This window comes from Maylandia zebra, linkage group LG15 (assembly GCF_041146795.1).
Source record: "Maylandia zebra isolate NMK-2024a linkage group LG15, Mzebra_GT3a, whole genome shotgun sequence".
NCBI classification, from domain to species: domain Eukaryota; kingdom Metazoa; phylum Chordata; class Actinopteri; order Cichliformes; family Cichlidae; genus Maylandia; species Maylandia zebra.
Window position 1 is genome coordinate 12,124,161 of NC_135181.1, and position 19,235 is coordinate 12,143,395.

The 19,235-nt window shown below is 42.2% G+C and overlaps 2 protein-coding genes across 8 annotated transcripts in view; one reads left to right on the forward strand and one right to left on the reverse strand.

The window, feature by feature from the left end:
• Nucleotides 1-1,353: 1,353 nt before the first annotated feature.
• Nucleotides 1,354-13,076, forward strand: esr1 (estrogen receptor 1). Its single transcript, XM_012916545.5, is given in 11 exon segments — nt 1,354-1,368; nt 2,023-2,448; nt 3,314-3,522; nt 4,335-4,451; nt 4,915-5,102; nt 5,194-5,347; nt 6,747-6,885; nt 7,864-7,997; nt 9,230-9,413; nt 9,591-9,888; nt 9,891-13,076. Coding segments are annotated over 10 exon segments (1,764 nt in total). The 5' UTR covers nt 1,354-1,368; nt 2,023-2,152; the 3' UTR covers nt 9,936-13,076.
• A 999-nt stretch (nt 13,077-14,075) lies between these two features.
• syne1a (spectrin repeat containing, nuclear envelope 1a) overlaps nt 14,076-19,235 on the reverse strand; it is a 132,468-nt gene continuing 127,308 nt past the window's right edge. For all 7 annotated transcript variants that reach the window (XM_076873894.1, XM_076873896.1, XM_076873895.1 and 4 more), the window contains 8 exons: nt 18,853-18,979; nt 18,564-18,775; nt 18,101-18,307; nt 17,574-17,702; nt 17,002-17,256; nt 16,763-16,837; nt 16,185-16,243; nt 14,076-14,619 (listed from right to left, as the gene is read on the reverse strand). In XM_076873894.1, the coding sequence (XP_076730009.1) occupies nt 14,343-14,619; nt 16,185-16,243; nt 16,763-16,837; nt 17,002-17,256; nt 17,574-17,702; nt 18,101-18,307; nt 18,564-18,775; nt 18,853-18,979 (1,341 nt within the window). In that variant the 3' untranslated portion in view covers nt 14,076-14,342. The remainder of the gene's footprint in view (nt 14,620-16,184; nt 16,244-16,762; nt 16,838-17,001; nt 17,257-17,573; nt 17,703-18,100; nt 18,308-18,563; nt 18,776-18,852; nt 18,980-19,235) is intronic.

The following is a 19,235-nucleotide window of genomic DNA, read 5'->3' on the forward strand; positions in this document are numbered from 1 at the left end:
TTACCATTATTATAGGGTCCTTTACCTTACAGTGTGAAGCACCTTGAGGTGACTGCTGTTGTGATTTGATCTTAAATTTGACCTGTATTTTTGGTCTTGCATGTAACAGTGTAACAGGAGAGTTTAATTTACATGTATACACAGCAAAATATAAAGACCCAGTTAACCTTAATGTTAAAACAATGAACAAATACATTTGTAAACACACAATCTCTTATAAGGTAGTCGGTTCACCAGGGTTGTGACTTTAGTCTGTATTTATAAGAGTGTTTTCCTGATGACCTTTCATTTACTCAGGTCGGGTTGGACCAAGAAAAATGGCCAACAAAACAGCTGGAAATGCTGCAGTATGTGCATTACAATTCAGAATGAGCTGTAACAACACTGGCATAATTTAGGCTGCTCTGATGCTTTGTGAATGTGGTACCTTATGAAAATGAGGCCTTATTACTGCAGGAAGCATCTTATGTTGAATCATTTAGGTGATTTAGCTGTTTCATTTCTCACCCTTCATTTTCTTTTCCCCTGGTGTAACAATGTCTTCATTTTACTCTAGGGAAAATAGAAAAAATCATCAGGGCCACTTGTTTTCCACTTGACCTGACATGTCCTGAAAATTGGGCTGTTTACACAAGAAAGATGTACCACAGAGAAAGGAAAATTAGGGCTCCGTGTCAAGTTTTCTCCCCCACTTGGTGGTAGCCATTAATTATTGCATGAGAACATGTTTGACTTTATAAATTTCTCACATAAATTACAACATGTCTCACTTGAGTAGCAAGAAGACGTGAATTCAAATGGCCCAAATAATTTTTGTGCGTCTTTCTGTCATTGACTCCGAAATCTGTAAACAGTTATTTTTTACATTTGATTTTTATCAACAGTGGTTGGTCGGTCCCTTGGCTTTGTTTTTGTACACATAGTGTTCTGCTTCGCCTGTGATTTGAACGGATAAAGTGATGATTAACTGGTCCATGCTGTGGATCTGTAACTTATATCAACCTTCCCTTAATGGAATGTGACTCAGAAGGTATCTTTTAAAATTTCTCTCAGATTTATTGCAATTTTTAACGAGAAGAAATAAATGTGAAGCATAAAAATGATTATCAATCTCTTCATTGGGGATTGATTGTGTAATTACTCGCTGTCAGAAAGAGATTTGACCTCCTGCTTTGTTTGCTGTGTTATGGTGACCTGGCACTTAAACGCACCACAGTTATCGATTTGGCTGTATCTTTAATTTGTTTATCCTTTTTTTCAAACCTTTCCACTGTTCCCATTGTGTCCAATGAGCTCAACTAAATGCCTGTGAGGCAAGCAGAGCCAGTACATTGTACAGCACATAGGAGGATGCTTCGTTTGTAAGTGGTGAGTAGTAGTATAGTAGTAGTAATGGTAGATTGTGGTTTTCTTTCAGCCTCTGCTGTTGTTGTTGTAAACTGTCCACAGTGATTTCTTTAAATCTCACTGCAAATAGACTGGCAGTACATCACATCTGTCCTGTGCTGCTATCGGCTGAGCAAATAATGAATAAGCAGTCAACTTTTCTCAGCAAAACAGGTGCAACCAGTGACAATTCTTCCATATTACACAAATGACGAGTGGGAACTGTGGCACGCATGAGAAGACACGAGTTGTTTGTGAATGACTATTTTTTCTCCCTCTGTCCCACCAGCCTTTCTCCCTCTCACACTTTGGTGAAGATGTATTAGAAAAGAAGGAGGTGCTTTGCTGACAAAAAATAAATAAAATACAGGAAGAGTTGTTTAAAACTCTTTTTATTTTGTTCTTTTGGAGCTTAGTGACCAGAAGCTGAAGGCAGACACAAAAAAGCTGAATAACAGTGGAGCTTTCAAGTTGTCTGACAAGCTTTGTTGGAGAGAAGAGACCCAGAGAGCAAGTGAGGGGGAAAAAATAAAGAGAGGGAGAGCAACACTCCTCTCCACTCCCCCTCCCAACAAATGGGAGAGCCAGTCTAAATCATGTTGCTTATCACTGCTGTTGTGCTGTGATGTTGCTCAGGCAGAGCCCAGCGCAGAGCAGACAGCCGTGCGGACCAGTACTCAGACCCAGGGACAGCCCAGCCTCCTCAGAGCTGGAGCCCCACTCTCCAACTCGCGTCTCGCCATCGCTGCGTGCCCCCCTCTACGACATGTACCCCGAAGAGAGCCGGGGGTCTGGAGGGGTAGCCACTGTGGACTTCCTGGAAGGGTCTTATGACTATGCCGCCCCCACCCCTGCCCCGACTCCTCTTTACAGCCACTCCACCACTGGCTGCTACTCGGCTCCTCTGGACGCTCACGGACCACCGTCCGATGGCAGTCTTCAGTCCCTGGGCAGTGGGACAACCAGTCCACTTGTGTTTGTGCCCTCCAGCCCACGGCTGAGCCCCTTTATGCACCCGCCCAGCCACCACTATCTGGAAACCACTTCAACACCCGTCTACAGGTGAGGAAATGCAGTTTTTTTTTCTGGTGGAGAAAAGTGACAGGAAAAAAGTGAATGGAATTATTACCCCCTTCTGACACATTTAATTATTTGTCTGGCAATGGCACATCCAGGGCTTGGTTTTGATTGTTTGGCAGTTGTGTTTGTGCAAAAGTTTGGTGATTATGCAAGCGTAACATGATAAGTACAGTCAAAACCAGTTCATCAGGTATGCTGCTTCATTGCGACAGCTGTAGCTGCCTCTATCATGTCTTCATTATAAATTTTAGGTGACTATACCATAAAGAAAAGAATTAAGCCCGGTGTTTTCTGGCATTTATTTATTTAATTGGTGTGTTCTACCAGGGGACAGTAGAACAAAATATTACTGGAAAACTAAATTCAGAATTTGTAATTAGTGAATTATGGCAGTGACATTCAGTTGGGTCCTGTAAATGCCGTTATGACAGAACAATTATATAACCACATTGTTTTTATTCTCTTGCTTTATACAAAACATAACTATTATCTCTGAGGAAAGGATCAAGCTTTGTCCTGGTCTCTAATTCCAGAGATTAAGGACTTTGTTAAGGACCTTGAAAAGGGAACAATACGTAAGAACAACAGACGCGCACACACACAGTTTGTTTCCTGCCTCAGGTGAAAAATAAAACTCCGCTCCTCCTGTCAGCTGCTGTCGTATTAAAGTCGTTCTGATAAGATTTGATTAATCACTAAATGACTTGCCTAACATTTTCAGGGAAAAGAAAATGTTCCATTTTTTGGCAAAAATATCCAGATGTATTATTTGATTAACTCTGCAACTGAGCTTTATCTTTATGAAAACAAAAGAAATTACCAAATTAAAATTCATGGCGTGTTGCAGGTCCAGCCATCAGCCGGTTCCCAGAGACGACCAGTGTGGTACCCGTGATGAGGCATACGGCGTGGGCGAGTTGGGAGCTGGAGCTGGGGGGTTTGAAATGACCAAAGAGACGCGTTTCTGCGCTGTGTGCAGTGACTACGCGTCTGGATACCACTATGGGGTGTGGTCTTGTGAGGGCTGCAAGGCCTTCTTCAAGAGGAGCATCCAGGGTAGGTAGTCTGTCTGCTTTATCTGTTTGTCATCAGTAGATATAAAAGGATTGCGCTATATTTTGTGAAACACTACAGATCAACTACAGTTGATTAAATTAGGAAACTGTCTAAATCATGGGCTTTATTGTGTCTGTCATAGAAAATAACAGTATTGAAGAACACAGTGCACTAAAGTAATTGGCTTCTTAACTTTGAGTGCTATCAAGCAGAAAAGACATAGTGTCCTGTCCTTCAGCCAAAGACATTAAATATGGGTTAATTTATGACATGGGGAAATCTAAAGAACATTCCTGACAGGAAGTTTGGATGTTGTTGGCTCATTTTACAGAAGTGAACGACCTGTAATGTTTACAGAAAAATAAGCAGCCTAATTGGAGTTGAATACTGTTGGGTTAAAGGAGGAGACGGAGGGAGGACGCATGTCAGAAAGTGGACATTGTGAAACTGAGAGACAATTTAGGTTTCAGTCCATTTATTTATTTTCATTTGTGAGACATCAACTGTTTTCCAAACTCTTTGTGCTGTTGCCCCTATGTGTGCAAACCAAAACTCAGTGTGCTTGGTGTCTGCGTCATGTTTATGATTTGATGCGGTTTGTGCATTGATGCAAAGTCGTGCAATGAAAGAGCGCTCAAGAAGAAACCAATTGTCTCCATGGCAATGACAAAGCCAAGATGCCACGTTTTAATTTGCTCCATCTCAGATTCATTTAGAATGGGGAATAGAGTGCACCTGGCTACTAAATAACCTAAATCTGAACTGCACACTGAAGTGGGTAGCTGAAAGTAATAGATTTTCTTTCATCTCAGGTCACAATGACTATATGTGCCCAGCGACAAATCAGTGCACCATTGACAAGAATCGGAGGAAGAGCTGCCAGGCTTGCCGTCTTAGGAAGTGCTACGAAGTGGGCATGATGAAAGGAGGTGAGGGTGAACACCAGCAGAAGAAAGATTCTCCACCTTTTGCACGTTTTAATTTTTTGTAAAATCGTGTAAAGAAATTCTATTAATAATTTTTTTTAACAAAAATTACACTCTTCTTTATAAATTTAAAAACTGATTGTCTTGCTGTGGAAAAACTTGGCACAAACATGAGGCTGCTGTTGGATCCAGATAAGCTTGAGACTAACTTTAACATGACCTTGAAGAGATTTCCTCTTAAGGAGTACAACTGCTCAGTCACATTTTTGTTTTCATACTTCCTGAATCACTCAGTAGTCCAAAAGAATCTGCGCATCTGTGGTAAGACGTGGCAAAACATGAAGTTATTTTTGAACAATGTGGGGGAAAGAGTGAAGTGATTTATCTACACACCCGTGACTACTTGTTTGTTTTTTCCCTCTTTTTTTGTATCATGATGTTATTTCATCCTTGGTCTGTCCTCAAGGTATGCGTAAGGACCGCGGACGTGTTTTGCGGCGTGAAAAACGACGGGCCTGCGACAGAGACAAACCAGCCAAAGACCTGCCACACACAAAGGCGCCCCCTCATGATGGAAGGAAGCATGCAACGAGCAGCAGCAGTACAAGTGGTGGAGGAGGAAGATCCTCTTTAAATAGCATACCTCCTGATCAGGTGAGGAAATAGTGAGCATCTACAGCAGGTTTTTATGAAAGTCCACTATCAGGTTTTATTGATTTAGGGGGAAATTTTGATTGTCATCCAGGTGCTCCTCCTGCTCCAGGGTGCTGAGCCTCCAACCCTGTGCTCTCGTCAGAAGATGAACCAACCCTACACGGAGGTCACCATGATGACCCTACTCACCAGCATGGCCGACAAGGAGCTGGTTCACATGATCGCATGGGCCAAGAAGCTTCCAGGTAGGAATTAATCTAAAGTATAGCAAAGAAGAATTTAAAGAAGCAACAATTAAACATTAAGACAAGAGCAGCAATAGACAGTATCCAGAGGGTGTTCATAGAATGGCTGTGTTAGTTTACCAGATACATCTTAGCCTGAAGTCTTCTTTGACTCTTTAGGATATTCCAAGGATCTGGTGATGTTCATCAACAAAAATCCTCTCTGTAAGACGAAGAAAAAATATTACAGCACTGTAATAATTTATAGATTAAATGTCTAACAGGCCCTGAAACTGTGGCTTACATCACAAAATGACAAATGACCACACATAAAATGATCAGGTTTAGTTGTATGTGTATGGCAAAGTGATGCCTTTACGATCTATTTTAATAAAATGTTTCCAGTAATCATGCAAGTGCTACAGTATCCTATTGTTTATTGTTAAATAGTTATAGCGCATCAGTCTACAACATGTGCATAAATGTGAGGTCACATGCAAATTATGTGCGCCATTTCTTTGGAGCATCGTGACATCTAATAAAAAATCTTGGAAAAAAATCCCTTAATCGTGCACAGACGTAATGTGTGAAGTTGCAGTCGTGTGTGTGTTGTTGTCAATTTGACTTCTTAGGAAACAGCGAAGAGATGGGAGACCTCTGTAGTAAAAGTACACATAAGCCCCCCACACGAATACAGAGCCATTACAGAAATAGTAGTTACAGTCATCACCTTTGAGAGGATTGTTTGGTCAATCTGCAGGCACCCCATAGAGCCTAAATGCAGTATAAGACACATCACCCTTTTTACATGTGCTCTCACACACACACAAACCTGGCAGGGAGGTTTAAAACCCAGATTTTGAGGCATTACAACCTTGTGTGTCACTAAAAGCCCAAAGATACCCAACTTTAATTGCAAGAGGTTCCAAACATTGTACAGGGGGCACAATGGGGGAGATTGGCTGTAATTATATATGAATTTAACCCAGCTGATTGCCAGCAATAAAGCTTCTTTTGTGAGCAGAGATTGCAGATGATATATTCAAGTAGATTTTCTGTGGCTTAAAACAAGAGTGTGGATGTTTTAGTCATTTTTGAGTGGGTTGAAGGTGAGCAGGAGACATTAATATTCTATTACTTGTCCTGGTTAAAAAGCACAGATATTCTGAGTAGACTTATCTACTTTTTTTGTTTTTAATTTCTGAGTACAGAATAATGGCTGAAACTACTAATGGCTAATATTTGTAGTGAAGATTTTTATTTTGCTTTTATCTGTGAGTCTTCTGGCTAAAGGCCTTATTTTGTTTCAGGACGGATGCTTCAAATGCTCAGAATTGTTAAATCTGCTGGGTGTGGTTGAGATTGCCTGCATGGCATCAAAAATTATCATCACGACGTGCTTTGTATTTTGTGTTTCTAGGTTTTCTGCAGCTGTCTCTTCACGATCAGGTGCTGCTGCTGGAGAGCTCGTGGCTGGAGGTGCTGATGATCGGGCTCATTTGGAGGTCCATCCACTGTCCTGGCAAACTCATCTTCGCACAGGACCTCATCCTGGACAGGTAGCGAGGGATACTTCCCTAATTTTCACCTTGGTATCCTTTCTCATCTGCTATTCCAACCTATTTCTCTTTCTTTCTCTATCTCAGACACATCTTAAGGGTGATACATCAGCATTGTAAATTTTCCATTTCACACTTTGCCAGGCATTGTGCCATCCCAACATGTCTGTCACACGGTGAAAGACTAATTACATGTTCCCCATGGAGAGGAGAGCAGCCTCTTTCCTACCTGAAATACCCCGTCATCATTACAGTGCTGAGCTTGCAGCCAGGAAAGAGATTTAATCAAACCCTCAATACAAGGAATGATGGAAAATGAAGAAAGATGGAGTGAGAGATGACAGTGAGAGAGAGATAGAGCTAAATGATGAACAGAGAGGACGAGAAAATAGAGATACGGGGGAGACACGGCTGTTTTCTGCTTTGCAGGCACAGCCTGTTCCCTCCATTTCCCGCCATGTTAAGAGTAAACAAGCTGGCCAAAGCACAGTATCTACCTCAGAGAAAAAGAGAGAGGCAGAGACAGATCGAGGGATGAGGGAGACTTGCGGGCAGACAGAGCTTTTACCCTCTGATGTGCCTGATGGTCCCATTTGATTCAAAAGTGTATTAGAGAGTATTATCTCTAAAACCTGGTCCCTGTATGAGTGTCCTCTCCAATTGGACTTGATGACTAAAATGCTGTTGGACCAGGGTTGGCAAATTCCCTCAGCTCTGTGCCATCCAACTTTAACTTGCACTCCAGCCACATTATCCATCTTTCCATCACCTTTCAACTGTGTGGACAAATGGAGCCTTGCAGCCATTCAGTCCATTAGTTGTTTATCTGGTTGCTTGTTTGATAGTTTGATGGTGCTCTTCTCCTTCTGCACTAAAGCGGTGATCTGCTTTTGTTAAAATGTGACTTTTTGGGTAACTTGTGTGATCTTGATATTGTTTTTCTTCCTGCATGACACATTAATTCATTCTGCTGTCCAGGACTGAAGGCACATGCGTCGAGGGCATGGCCGAGATCTTCGACATGCTGCTGGCCACAGCGTCCCGCTTCCGGATGCTCAAGCTCAAACCTGAGGAGTTTGTCTGTCTCAAAGCTATCATTTTGCTAAACTCTGGTAAGACACCGTGTTAACGTGACCTCCTTGTGAAAGCATTTCAAAGAGAGAGAGAGACCAAACTGATACCTGAAAACATCGAAGGACACTTCACAAATAAAAGGATCCGCTCCCTAGTTCATTTATTTATTTATTTTCTAATATCCACTCCGTTTTGTTCACAAGAACGCCACACCAAAGGTTTGTGTATCTGCTCCTGAGAGTAAATATTGAACAGTGTCAAACTACACCCACAGAGGTAAAGCTCTCAGTGCTGCGCAGACAGATTAGGCGAACAGAGCGTTCTGGAGAGATCTGTACCGTCAATAACCAATAGCTGTTCCCATGACAACATGAGACAGCACAGAGGGCTGTGTTTGCCCCGGAGATTGAGGTATTCTATAAGAGAAGTCTGAAATACCAGTGAAATGACACTACTGGCTCAGCTGCTGGAGCGGGATGAACTTTAGATTACTGAGATTGCCGTGCGTCATCTTAAGCATGTGGATCAGATCCTTTTTCAAATAAAAATTTAGACGTTTCTTCATTGTAAGAAAGCTGAGTATTGTTAAGGAAGCTCCATAATTTTCTTCTCGGACTCAACTAGAGGAGCCACGCCTTGATCTGAAACGAGCTGTTTTAGCGCACCTTCCTTTAATGCTGCAGGCACACTGGGGAAAACAGCGGATGAAGACTGCAGCACAGTAACCAAAATTATTGTGGCGGCGTGCAATGATGTCATGATTTTGTCGGCTTTGAAATGGTTGGGGTCCAGATCCTGGACCACTCGTAGATGTTGACGTGTCGCTTTTAAGGCGGCAATAAAACCTCAACAACACGCAGTCAGTCTGCTATCAGTTTGCTACCGAATGGGGTTGAGTCGGCGATGATATGCAATCTGTTTGTGGTAACACAGCAATTATCTTTCAATTCAGTTTTATTTATATCAAGCCAAATCACAACAACAGTTGCCTTTTAAGGTGCTTTATATTGTAAGATAAAGACAAACAAAGCTGTGTGCCTGAGATGACCAGAAATATCTTGTCTCACTGATGACATCATACGGAATGAACAGTAGAAAAAACGAAACCTCTAAAACGGGGCATTTAAGCTTACAGTGACATCCTTATTTAAACTTTTGTGTTTTTTTGTGAATATTGCAAGAAAAACATGTTTGAAAAGATTAGTTCAAGAGAAAAAACGAGCTTTAGACAGAAAGTTGGCAGTGAGCTGATGATGTCTTGGTCTCTTAGGTGCCTTTTCTTTCTGCACTGGCACAATGGAGCCCCTTCACGACAGCGCGGCAGTGCAACACATGCTGGACACCATTACCGATGCGCTCATATTTCATATCAGCCAATTGGGGTGCTCGGCTCAGCACCAGTCAAGAAGACAGGCCCAGCTGCTCCTGCTGCTCTCCCACATCAGGCACATGAGGTAGAACTCAAAACACTGTGAGAAAATTTCTAGTTTCAGTCGCCCTAATGTGATGACGGTAACAGTGTGAGGAAGGTTTTAAACACATTGTAAAATCTAACAGAGACTCTAGGTTGCAGAATGCAGTGTTAGAAAGCAGGTGAGGTCACCATCTCTCTTTGGTTACACTCCCTGCAGCAACAAAGGCATGGAGCACCTCTACAGCATGAAGTGTAAGAACAAAGTGCCTCTGTATGACCTGCTGCTGGAGATGCTGGATGCTCAACGCATCCATCGCCCAGTCAAACCATCTCAGTCCTGGTCCCAGGGTGACAGAGACTCTCCCAACACCAGCAGCACCAGCAGCAGCGGCGGGGGTGGTGGCGATGATGAAGGCACCTCCTCGGCTGGTTCCAGTTCAGGACCTCAAGGCAACCACGAGAGCCCGAGGCGTGAGAACCTGAGCAGAGCGCCCACAGGTCCAGGTGTCCTGCAGTACAGGGGGTCCCATTCCGACTGCACCCGCATCCTATGAAGGTTTAAAGTCATTTTTATGGATGGTTTGTGCAGAGAATTTAAAAAAAAAGGGGTTGGTGAATTAAAGATGGTGGTTATAGTCGAGTTTGCATGAGAGAATATTTATAAATGAGGTGATTTTTATAGCTGTTTAGTGAGAACCTTCTCATTGGAATTGCACAGCAGTCTGAATTTCAGTGCTGTCAGCCTTGTACACTGCCTTTAATGATACCTGTGATTTTCAATCAGCTTTCCAGTACCGCTTATCATTTCCAAAACAGCAGATGTTTAATGTGGTGCTCTGTTAGCTATGGTGATTTCAAACAATGAGCAGCTAATCTTTCTGTTTATTCGCCTCGACCAAAGTGCACTTCCTCTGTGATTTAAGAGGCTGATGGGCATTATTTTTTCATTTAAAGGAAATAAAAGAGAAAGAATTACGCAGGAAATGATGGTAAAACTAGTTCAAATGAACGTGGAATTCGTTGTGCTTAGATGCCGGTATTGTTAAAAAATAGATATCAGGTAATGTGGGTGAGCGCACCCAATTTTCTCTCAGATATATCTGAGAAAAAATATTTTAGTGATGGCAATTTTGAAGTGAGGAGTGGGAGAGGATGTATCTGTTGAATTTTAAGTTGGCAGAAATTGTGCGATCGAGTCCTAAATATCAGTTGGCTGTTTGTTGGGTAACGTCTGTGTACAGGAGGATTGTTCTCTGTGCTAACCTACGTCAAATCCTTTTTCCTTACTCTCTTATGTGGCCGTCCGTGTTCACTGTGCACGTGTGTGGTTAGCAGAGAGACTACACGCTGAAACAGGTAATAACGGTGTTAAAAAGGAAGTCTCCAAAATGAATATATGTCAACCTAATTTCTGTTTAAATTGCAGAATTTGATGCAGCTGAAGAAATGAAACACCTAAAAGGAAGTTTATCAGATTTTTTTTCTCTTTTAGTTGGCTTACAAATTCCTGAGGTCACGTATTCAAACTGTTTTTGGGTCTGACTAACAGCCTGAAATGGTTTCAACACACAGTGAGGACAAATTTAACAGCCAGCTTGCCAACTTTAGATTAGCTGCAACAGTGCAGTCAGCCTGGGGGTTGTTTAGCCTCTGAATAATTTGCTACAACATGCCACTCAATGTTTTAGGCTTAAAATCTTGCATCAGATTAAATGCACATTTTGGACTGCATAGAGTATACCAATATACGTTACATATTGGTTGCACTGTGCAAAAGTCTTGATTCGACCCTCGTTTGTTTTTATTTTTCTAGGAAAATGAGAAATAGATGCAGGGATTTGTTGGAACCTGTGAAAACAAGCATAAAAATACAGTATATAAGGTAAAAACAGAGTTTGTACAGATGTAATGAGCTTGAAAGTCAAGATTTGCTCTAACCACGTTTATTTTTTAAAGCAGCCTTAACTGGCTTAGGCAAACTTTCTTGTGATTTCTTTAAGTAGTCTTCAGGAATAGTTCTCTAGGCTCATTAAAGGACATTCAAAACTCTTCTTTGAATGTTGGCTGCTTTTTGTTCTCTTGTCTATGAAGACGACCCCACACTGTTTTGATAATTAAGGTCCGGGCTCAGGGAGAGACGCTTTCCAGATAGTATCAATCCCTTATGCTACTTTTGTGCATTCACAATTCCTTCAATTTTGAGAAGATCTCCAACCCCACTGGCTGAAATGCAGCCCCAAAACCCTGACAGAACGTCCACTCACACTCTCTGTTGTTCCTCTCTCCTGACCTTCTCTGCACATATTTAAAATGAATTGAACCAAAAGTTTAAAGTTTGGGTTTATCAGCTCTTTTATCAGAAGGACTTCACTTTCCCTTACTGTTCATCTGCTAATCAGAAATATTACTTCTTCTTTTGTCCTCCAGCTTTTAAGTTTCCGGAATTTTGCAAACCCTGTTGGGATACGCTGGGATACGTTTTTGGGAAATAGCTCTTTCGGAATCACCTTGTTGTTGCCAAAATACTATTGTCTGCCTGCCAAACTGTGGTATTCTTGGTATTTTTGATATATTTGGCAAAAGAAATGGGAACAAATGATGATTAAATCTTTGCAACAGGATGCTAGCAACAAAGCTCAGGGGAGTTTAAAAGTGCTGCTTTGCTAAATTGTCTGCACTGGTCCATCTCTTGAGTTAGGTGCCTTTTTTTATGCTTAATTGATTTATGGGTTAGTGTTAAAGAAAAAAATATGGTGTGAAAGAACCAATGTCCAAAGAAAAACCGAAAGACCTTCAGAAAGGTCAGAAAACTGAAATTACAAGGAGGTTTGGCTCCTTGGAAGCCAAATATATATAATACTTGTGTACACTGTAGATTAGTGTAAAAATGTCTTGGATGCCCTGGAACTCAGGTCAACACATTTTTTTTTTTAAACACAATGAGATACGATTTTTCAAATGAGGTTTTAGTGACTTCTTGTTTGCACCATCATTGGCTGTTTCAGTGTATGAGGCCCCGGCTCTGCCTGCTTCCTTCCTTCCTCTTTTTCTCTCTACGTTAATAAAGCCGATGCACACAGCACTCTGCTCACTAGGTGTACCTTTCTCTTAATTTTGTTTGCAGTCACACGGCATCTGATTAATTGCACACAGTCACACTTGGGAAGCAGGGATGAGTCCGTATTTGACACCTTTTGCTCAACTGATGGTTTGCTAGTTGCGTTTTTAACTAATTGTTTTATTAATCCAGTTGCATTTGGGGGACATTAAATGTTTTTACCCAGCCTTTAGTTTGTTGATGCAAAAAATAAGTACTTTAACACAGGAGCCAAGCTGACTCCAGAAAAAAAAAAAAAAAAAAAAATAAAGCAACTGAATCTGGGATCAAAACACAGCTTCTGTAGTGATAGATACGAGTCTGGCTGCTATTCTGCGTGCTTTCAATGCAAAATGCTGCCAGCCCAAACATGAAATTACCTGCAACCTGTGATGAGTGGAAACTGCAGGCAATTATAATTTATGTTGCCACGGGAGAAGCATTAAAAAAAGAGGCAGCTGCAGATTTGTGTCATTTGAGAGACGTGTGGAAAGCCTCCACACAGGATCAAAACATCAGATTTGGAAGTGTAAATCCAGCCAAACCTGCCTTGACTGTCGTTTGTTTACTGTGCATACAAATAAAAACAACAAGCATTGTTCATCACCGCCTTTCTCCTGACTCGATTTTCTCCAAATCAAAATCCACAGAAGTAAATATTTCATGTTTTATTACTTGCAAAGAGGGTATTCTCCATGAAGTTGGCATTAGCAAACTGTACATACATAAATAACCATTTTCATATTTAATTTTTTTTTAAACAGATTCAGATGTCTCATCACCGCAGAATAATAATCGCAGTTATTACAAAGCACACTATTTCATGTCACAGCCGTCTACTAAAACTACTAGTGATTGTTTGGCCTTCGTAAAAGCGAGAGACTTTCAAGTGCATGCTCAAACTGAAAGATAAAAAAATAACTGCCTGTACTCAAAGGCATTTCAAACAATGATATACAAATGAGAGCTCATCCTCTTTTTTTTTTTTTTCATTTTTGTCCCAGTTGATAAAATACTAAAATTTAAAAAAAAAAAGAAAAAAGTACAAGCCTTGGCTTTTGGAGAAAGAAGTCTGCCATCTTGGCTGGAGGGCATCAGTGCAGTACCTTCAGACAGTGCTCGTGTCAGTGCTTTACGTGCAGGTTTTAGACTTCATTTCCAAATTGACAGGCAGGTCCTTCTGAAACGAGTCATCCTGGGGAAAAATACTTCTGCTGACCTGATTCTGTGCGGTTTTGGTCTTTTTTTTCCTCAGTCGATGTTCAAAGGTGAGTCTGAAACTAATCTCTTCAGACCCAAGGCTGTAAATAATCTGCTACTCTGACGGCAGGCCTGCTCTTAAAATTTACAATATCCCCCCCACTCACAGTGGGGCTTCAGCTTAATCAATGCTAACAATCTAGTAACAGATTGAACACTAAATAAATAGTAGCAGCACTTGATATAATGGACAAAAATGCACAGTCGACTTTGGCTCCCAACATACAGTATATAAATAGTGCTTTGTTTTTCAACGATTTCGCAGGTTTCTCCAGAAACCTTAAAAATAAAATACTTATTTAAGTTAAAACGACATGAATTTTTTCTCTTTTTTTTTCTGGGGGGGGGGGGGGGGGTATCCAGAGTGTTTTTGTTGTTTGTTTGTTTTTTTAAAGGGTTGAGGTGACTCAGGTGAGTGGGTGGGTGTGCAATGTTTTGTGACAGCAGTCTTCATGTCACCTCTGAAATACTTCATAATACATCCCCAGCAAGGGGGAAGAGTTTGTTCCTTTAGGGCACAGGGTGAATAGGAAACATTCACATGAGTCAGTGGAGTCCTTGGCAAAGCAGTAGGTAGATTTAAAAAAAATAAATACAAAAATCAGCTGCTCCTCATATGGGTGGAGGTCCGTTGGTGTAGCGCAGCATGGGATGGAAGGAGCGAGCGAAGTTGTTGGCGTGGTGGCAGCTGTAGTCCTCCTCCGTCATGGGAACCAGACAGGCCAGGCCGATGAGGAGCAGGAGGAGCAAGTGGACGGGGAGCGCTGCCCTGAGGACCCGCAGCAGGAAGGACTTATCCTTTGAGGAGGAGGAGGAAGCTGATGAAGTGACGTCTGAGAGGTCAGAACGGGAGGAAACGCAGCCAGCGGCGCCTGGTGATCTGCTCCGGCTGCAGGAAGACCCAGACAAAAATTAAACACTGCAGAGAGTGGGGCTCAGATCACTAGTTGTTGTTTTTTTTTGTTTTTTTTAAATTTGTGCTAAAACTGCTTTATAGTGAAAAATGCTCCGACTTCATGAGACTATGAATTAATGAATAATATTGCAGATTCATTTAAAATGCCTGGAAAGGATCTGAATGGTAGGAAATTGTCTCGTTAAGCTTTTCATCTGTCAAACACTCTACTCGTGTCGATTTTTAGCTTTTAGTTGCTAGCTGAAAGGCTTTTAGAGAAAACAAGACATCGGGGGAACTGTGGCGGGCATTTTTCACTGGTTTTTTACATTTTATAGTTTGTAAATCTGACATTTAGAGCATGAAAACAAAATTATGTTGAACGGAAAAATAAGAAAGGATACAAAAAGAGTCACACTCATGTAGAAATTTGCAAACACACAAAACAGGCACTCACTTGCACGTGTAAGACAGCATTCACAGATAATGGACTGCGTCTCACCGTATCACTGTGTGTATGTGTGTGTTTTGCTTTTTTGGGGGGGGGGATTCTGGCTTCAGAGCTCACTATGTGGAAGTTCAATGCCACATATCTTTTCAAACAGAAGCAGGAGAAATACCAAAAGCCTCTCTGGAGATTTCCACTGACAGAGCAAAAACTCTAAGGGAAGAACAGCATGTTCTTACTGTGACCCGTCATCATGGAGACAGAGGGTCAGACAAGCTGACATCCCAGTTTCATTGACCTCCATCGTACAGTGATGCAGCTGTGAGTAGGCATGTGCACGCTGCGCATGTGTGCTTCAAATTATTTGGCCAGGCAATGCCTTCTCCTCTGCTGAATTTCTACTTGGAAAATCTCAAATGTACAACATAAAGAAACTGTGAGGGGAAAAAGCACATTTAGTTTCTCTACAACCCTCATGGGAAGATTAGTTCAGGAGTTTAGGAGACTATGTGGTGTAAAGGGGGTGGGTTTAAAGAGGTCTGGAAAGGAAACGGAGGAGAAAATGGGAGTTAACGTGGAAGGAAGACCAGGAGTTAATGCATCATATCCTGTTGGAAAACTATGAAGGGAATGAAAGAGGAAGGAAAACAAAAAAGAAAAACAGAGCTAAAGGCATGACCGCTGGGGTGTGGGTGGGTAGGTGGGGACAGTGGGGCTCAGAGAGTGCCATCTAGTGGGCGAGGAGCGTACTACAAAGTCAGAAGAAGCAAAATGTGTGAAGGCAATACTTCATGATGCCATTCAAAAAGCAGCAGGGCAAAGAGAAGCAGTGAAAAAAACCATTTAAAGGAGAAGGGGAGCGGCCTGATGGAGGCGATTCCCCTCTCGTTTAAGAGCCGACAACATGGTCTCGAGAATAAGGGAAGATCATGGAACGCCGGGTTTAAACCTCAAAGCAGCGGATCACAAACGCTGCAATCGAAATAATATGATAAATCTGCCACATCTTTGACGAGGTGATTGTGCCTAACTGAGTTAATAAAAATCATGCTTGTTGGAAAGGTTTGGTTCCACCATCATCCCAAGTTTCTAGAGTCCAGGAGAGAGGTACCTGTGGCGCGGGCTGCTCTCAGGGTGTCCTGGGTGGGCCTGACTACTTTTGCCTCGGGGCTGAACCAGATAATGAGCAGGGAGGGGTAAAAGAAAGAAAACAATGTTTCAGTCAAAGGCAAATAAAGACAAAGCCTCAGATGAGAATAAAAACAACATAAAGAGAGCCATAACATTGCTAGAGAAATCATCATCAATAACCAAAGAGCAGCAGCATAATCAATGACGGTGATTGACTTTTAGAACCAAGAAATCTGGCTTCTCAAAACTAAATCCAGAAAGGTCAAGCCCAAAAAAACCCTCACACGATTAAATGTTTTAGCTGTCATTTACAATAAAAGTTAATATTCAGGTATTTACACATAAATTAAAAATTACAGAAACGAAAAGCCAGGTTTTCTTGTGAGTTTTTTTGCAGATCATTATGATGTGGGGCAGCAAAAACATCTCAAAAAAAGGGAGGTGGGAGGGGTCAACTACATTTTCTTCCACAAACATGTTAGCAGAGCAAAAGAAACAAGTGGAAGGTAATGTGAGCTCAGCCCTCTCCCTTCTGGACATTATGAAGAGAGACATTACCAATCGTTTGCGGGTCTGGCTGGTCACATCTGAACCAGGTGCTGTAGATCTGCTAACAGGCAATGGCGAGCAATCCTGAAAACACCAAAACAACAACATTCGCTCTGATGTTCAGATCTACAACAAACTAATGCCACTAAAGAACTAATGAGCACTCAGTATCATAGAATAGAATTCAACTTTATTGTCATTCCAAATGTCACAAGTACAAGGCATATTTGCAATAATATATATCTGACCTGCTCTGCATCCATGGCCCCCAGTCTCCTCTCCAGCCCCTCCAGATCTGAGTTGACCTCCCTCTGGAGCAGCCTTAGCCTGTTCCAGATCACGTGAACCTTCTCCTGGGCCTCCAGACACTCGTTGCCCTGAGCCTGGGTCCGCTCTGAGGTCTGGGCCAGACTCTGAGGTTTAATGTTGACCAGCAGCTGAGCTGACAGCTCCTGAAGGGACGACACCTTCTGCTGCGAGTCCAGCAGTTCGCACTTGATTTGCTGCAGAACAATAAAGCGGACAGAGGAGTCACCCACACATTAGGAAGAAATTAAGACCTATTGTGCATCCTCAACTTGTTATTTAAAAAAAAATCAGACAACTTCTAGTTTTCTGTCTCCTCTGACTGTGTTATATAAAAAATTTGGGGGCATCTGCACGAAAGGTGCTACAAGTCTGAACAAATCGACCAAGGCACGGAGTCACGTGTGCCCACTTTGTGAAGTAACACTGATCAGTGTAAAAAGGTAAAACAGTCGTATGAAACTCACACCAGGTTAGTCTACTACACACAGAGGCGGTTTTAAGAGAGACATACCATAAGTGTTTTATGATGAGCTCGTAACGTTTCGCGATTTGCTTTTTGGGGGATGGGAACCACCTCGTTCCTCCTGCGGTCAATGTTCTCCAACCATAGCAGCAGACCGTGACTCATCTCATGGAACTCCTGACAAATATAAACAGTTGTTTTTGTTAAGGCTGTCTCTCATGCCCAGTTTCGCAAAAGGAGGAAATAAAAGACTTTTCAATAACAAGATAATTGGTATTTATATATTTTTTAATATATTTAATATATGCGTGTTATATATTCACTGTACACACAGTGAATATATGTGGGGGGGGGGAGTCTTGAATTTGTTGGATAGGTCATTGAAGAAGCGATAGGCTTCCAGGTGAAAAGAGATTGGCAGAACAGGCAGCGGGTCAGAATTGAACCCAGGCTCCTGCAGTTGGCTCTAAGACACGTGGCTCCCTGCTCAACCGCTGTAGCACCGGATATTTTTACTGCTGTAAATTTGTAGAGCTTAAAAGTGGGCTGCCAAAGTTAGTGTGTGCTTTTAATACCTGGCACTGCATCAGTGCCCTCTGCAGCTCCTCCCTCCAGTCCTCCAGTGAGGCGCCGAGCCGGTCCCAGCGCGAATTCATCTCCTTCAGCCTGTCCCTCAGCTCCCACGCCTCCTCAGAGTCGGGCTCTGATTGGAGGAAGTCAGCACTGCTCAGGTTGATGGACAGGACCTCTGCCTTGTGAGCATCCATCCCCTTCTGCAGCTCCTGTATGGAAGAGAGGTGATTAATTATAGAGTGCTGGAGCAATGAGCCAGGCATCAGAGAGAGGAAGCTGAGAAAGATGTATTTATAGCACAGTGACATGCTGCTTTCTAGTAATCGAAAACTAGTGGAAATACCTAAATGTGAGTGTTTGGGGAAGGAGGAAAATGTCAGCATACTGCACTGGAAGTTTGACAGGTGACTAAATAACCGCAGATTTGTTGGACTTTCTGCAACGCTGCACTCTGCATGCACCCACCTTGAGCTTCTTGATTCTCTGCTGGATGGTGTGTATGTCAGTGCTGAGATCGAGGCCTCGCAGTTGGCTGAGTTCAGCCTCCGAGTGACCGAGCCAAGCCCTCAAGGTCTGCAGATCTGAGATCAGCTGCTGCCACTGCTGCAGGTTCTGTTTGTGTTTGTGCTTCTCACTTAGAGACTGAGCCTCGATCAGCTCCCAGCGCTCAATCACACCTGGAGGGAAAACAAATGATGGAACCACAGCCCACACAGTATCTGCAGTGTGTATGTGTGTGTTTGTGTTTACTGACCGGCGCTCTGTGTGTCTGTGTTGGTAGGGTTGGTGAGTCCCGGCATCTCATCCTCATCTTCGGTCAGCTCTCCTTCTGCTCTCTTCACTGCGTCTATGCTGCTGCGACACTCTCCCATCAGACGCATCTGTGAGGAGAACATGAGCCACATGGCATTTACTGCATTTACATCACGCTTTAAAAACCTTTGTTTAAGAATAAGAAGAGAATTGGGGATAAAAATCCTGCATGTAGCAAGATGCAATCCATTTTAAAGTAACACTGATCATGATTAACTATTACATCACTACTGGACTTTAGTTGGGTTTTTTAGGGCATTTAATCTATCATTAAGATCCAAATGTATGATCTAAACCTTCATATGACAATGTTATAGTTTTTAC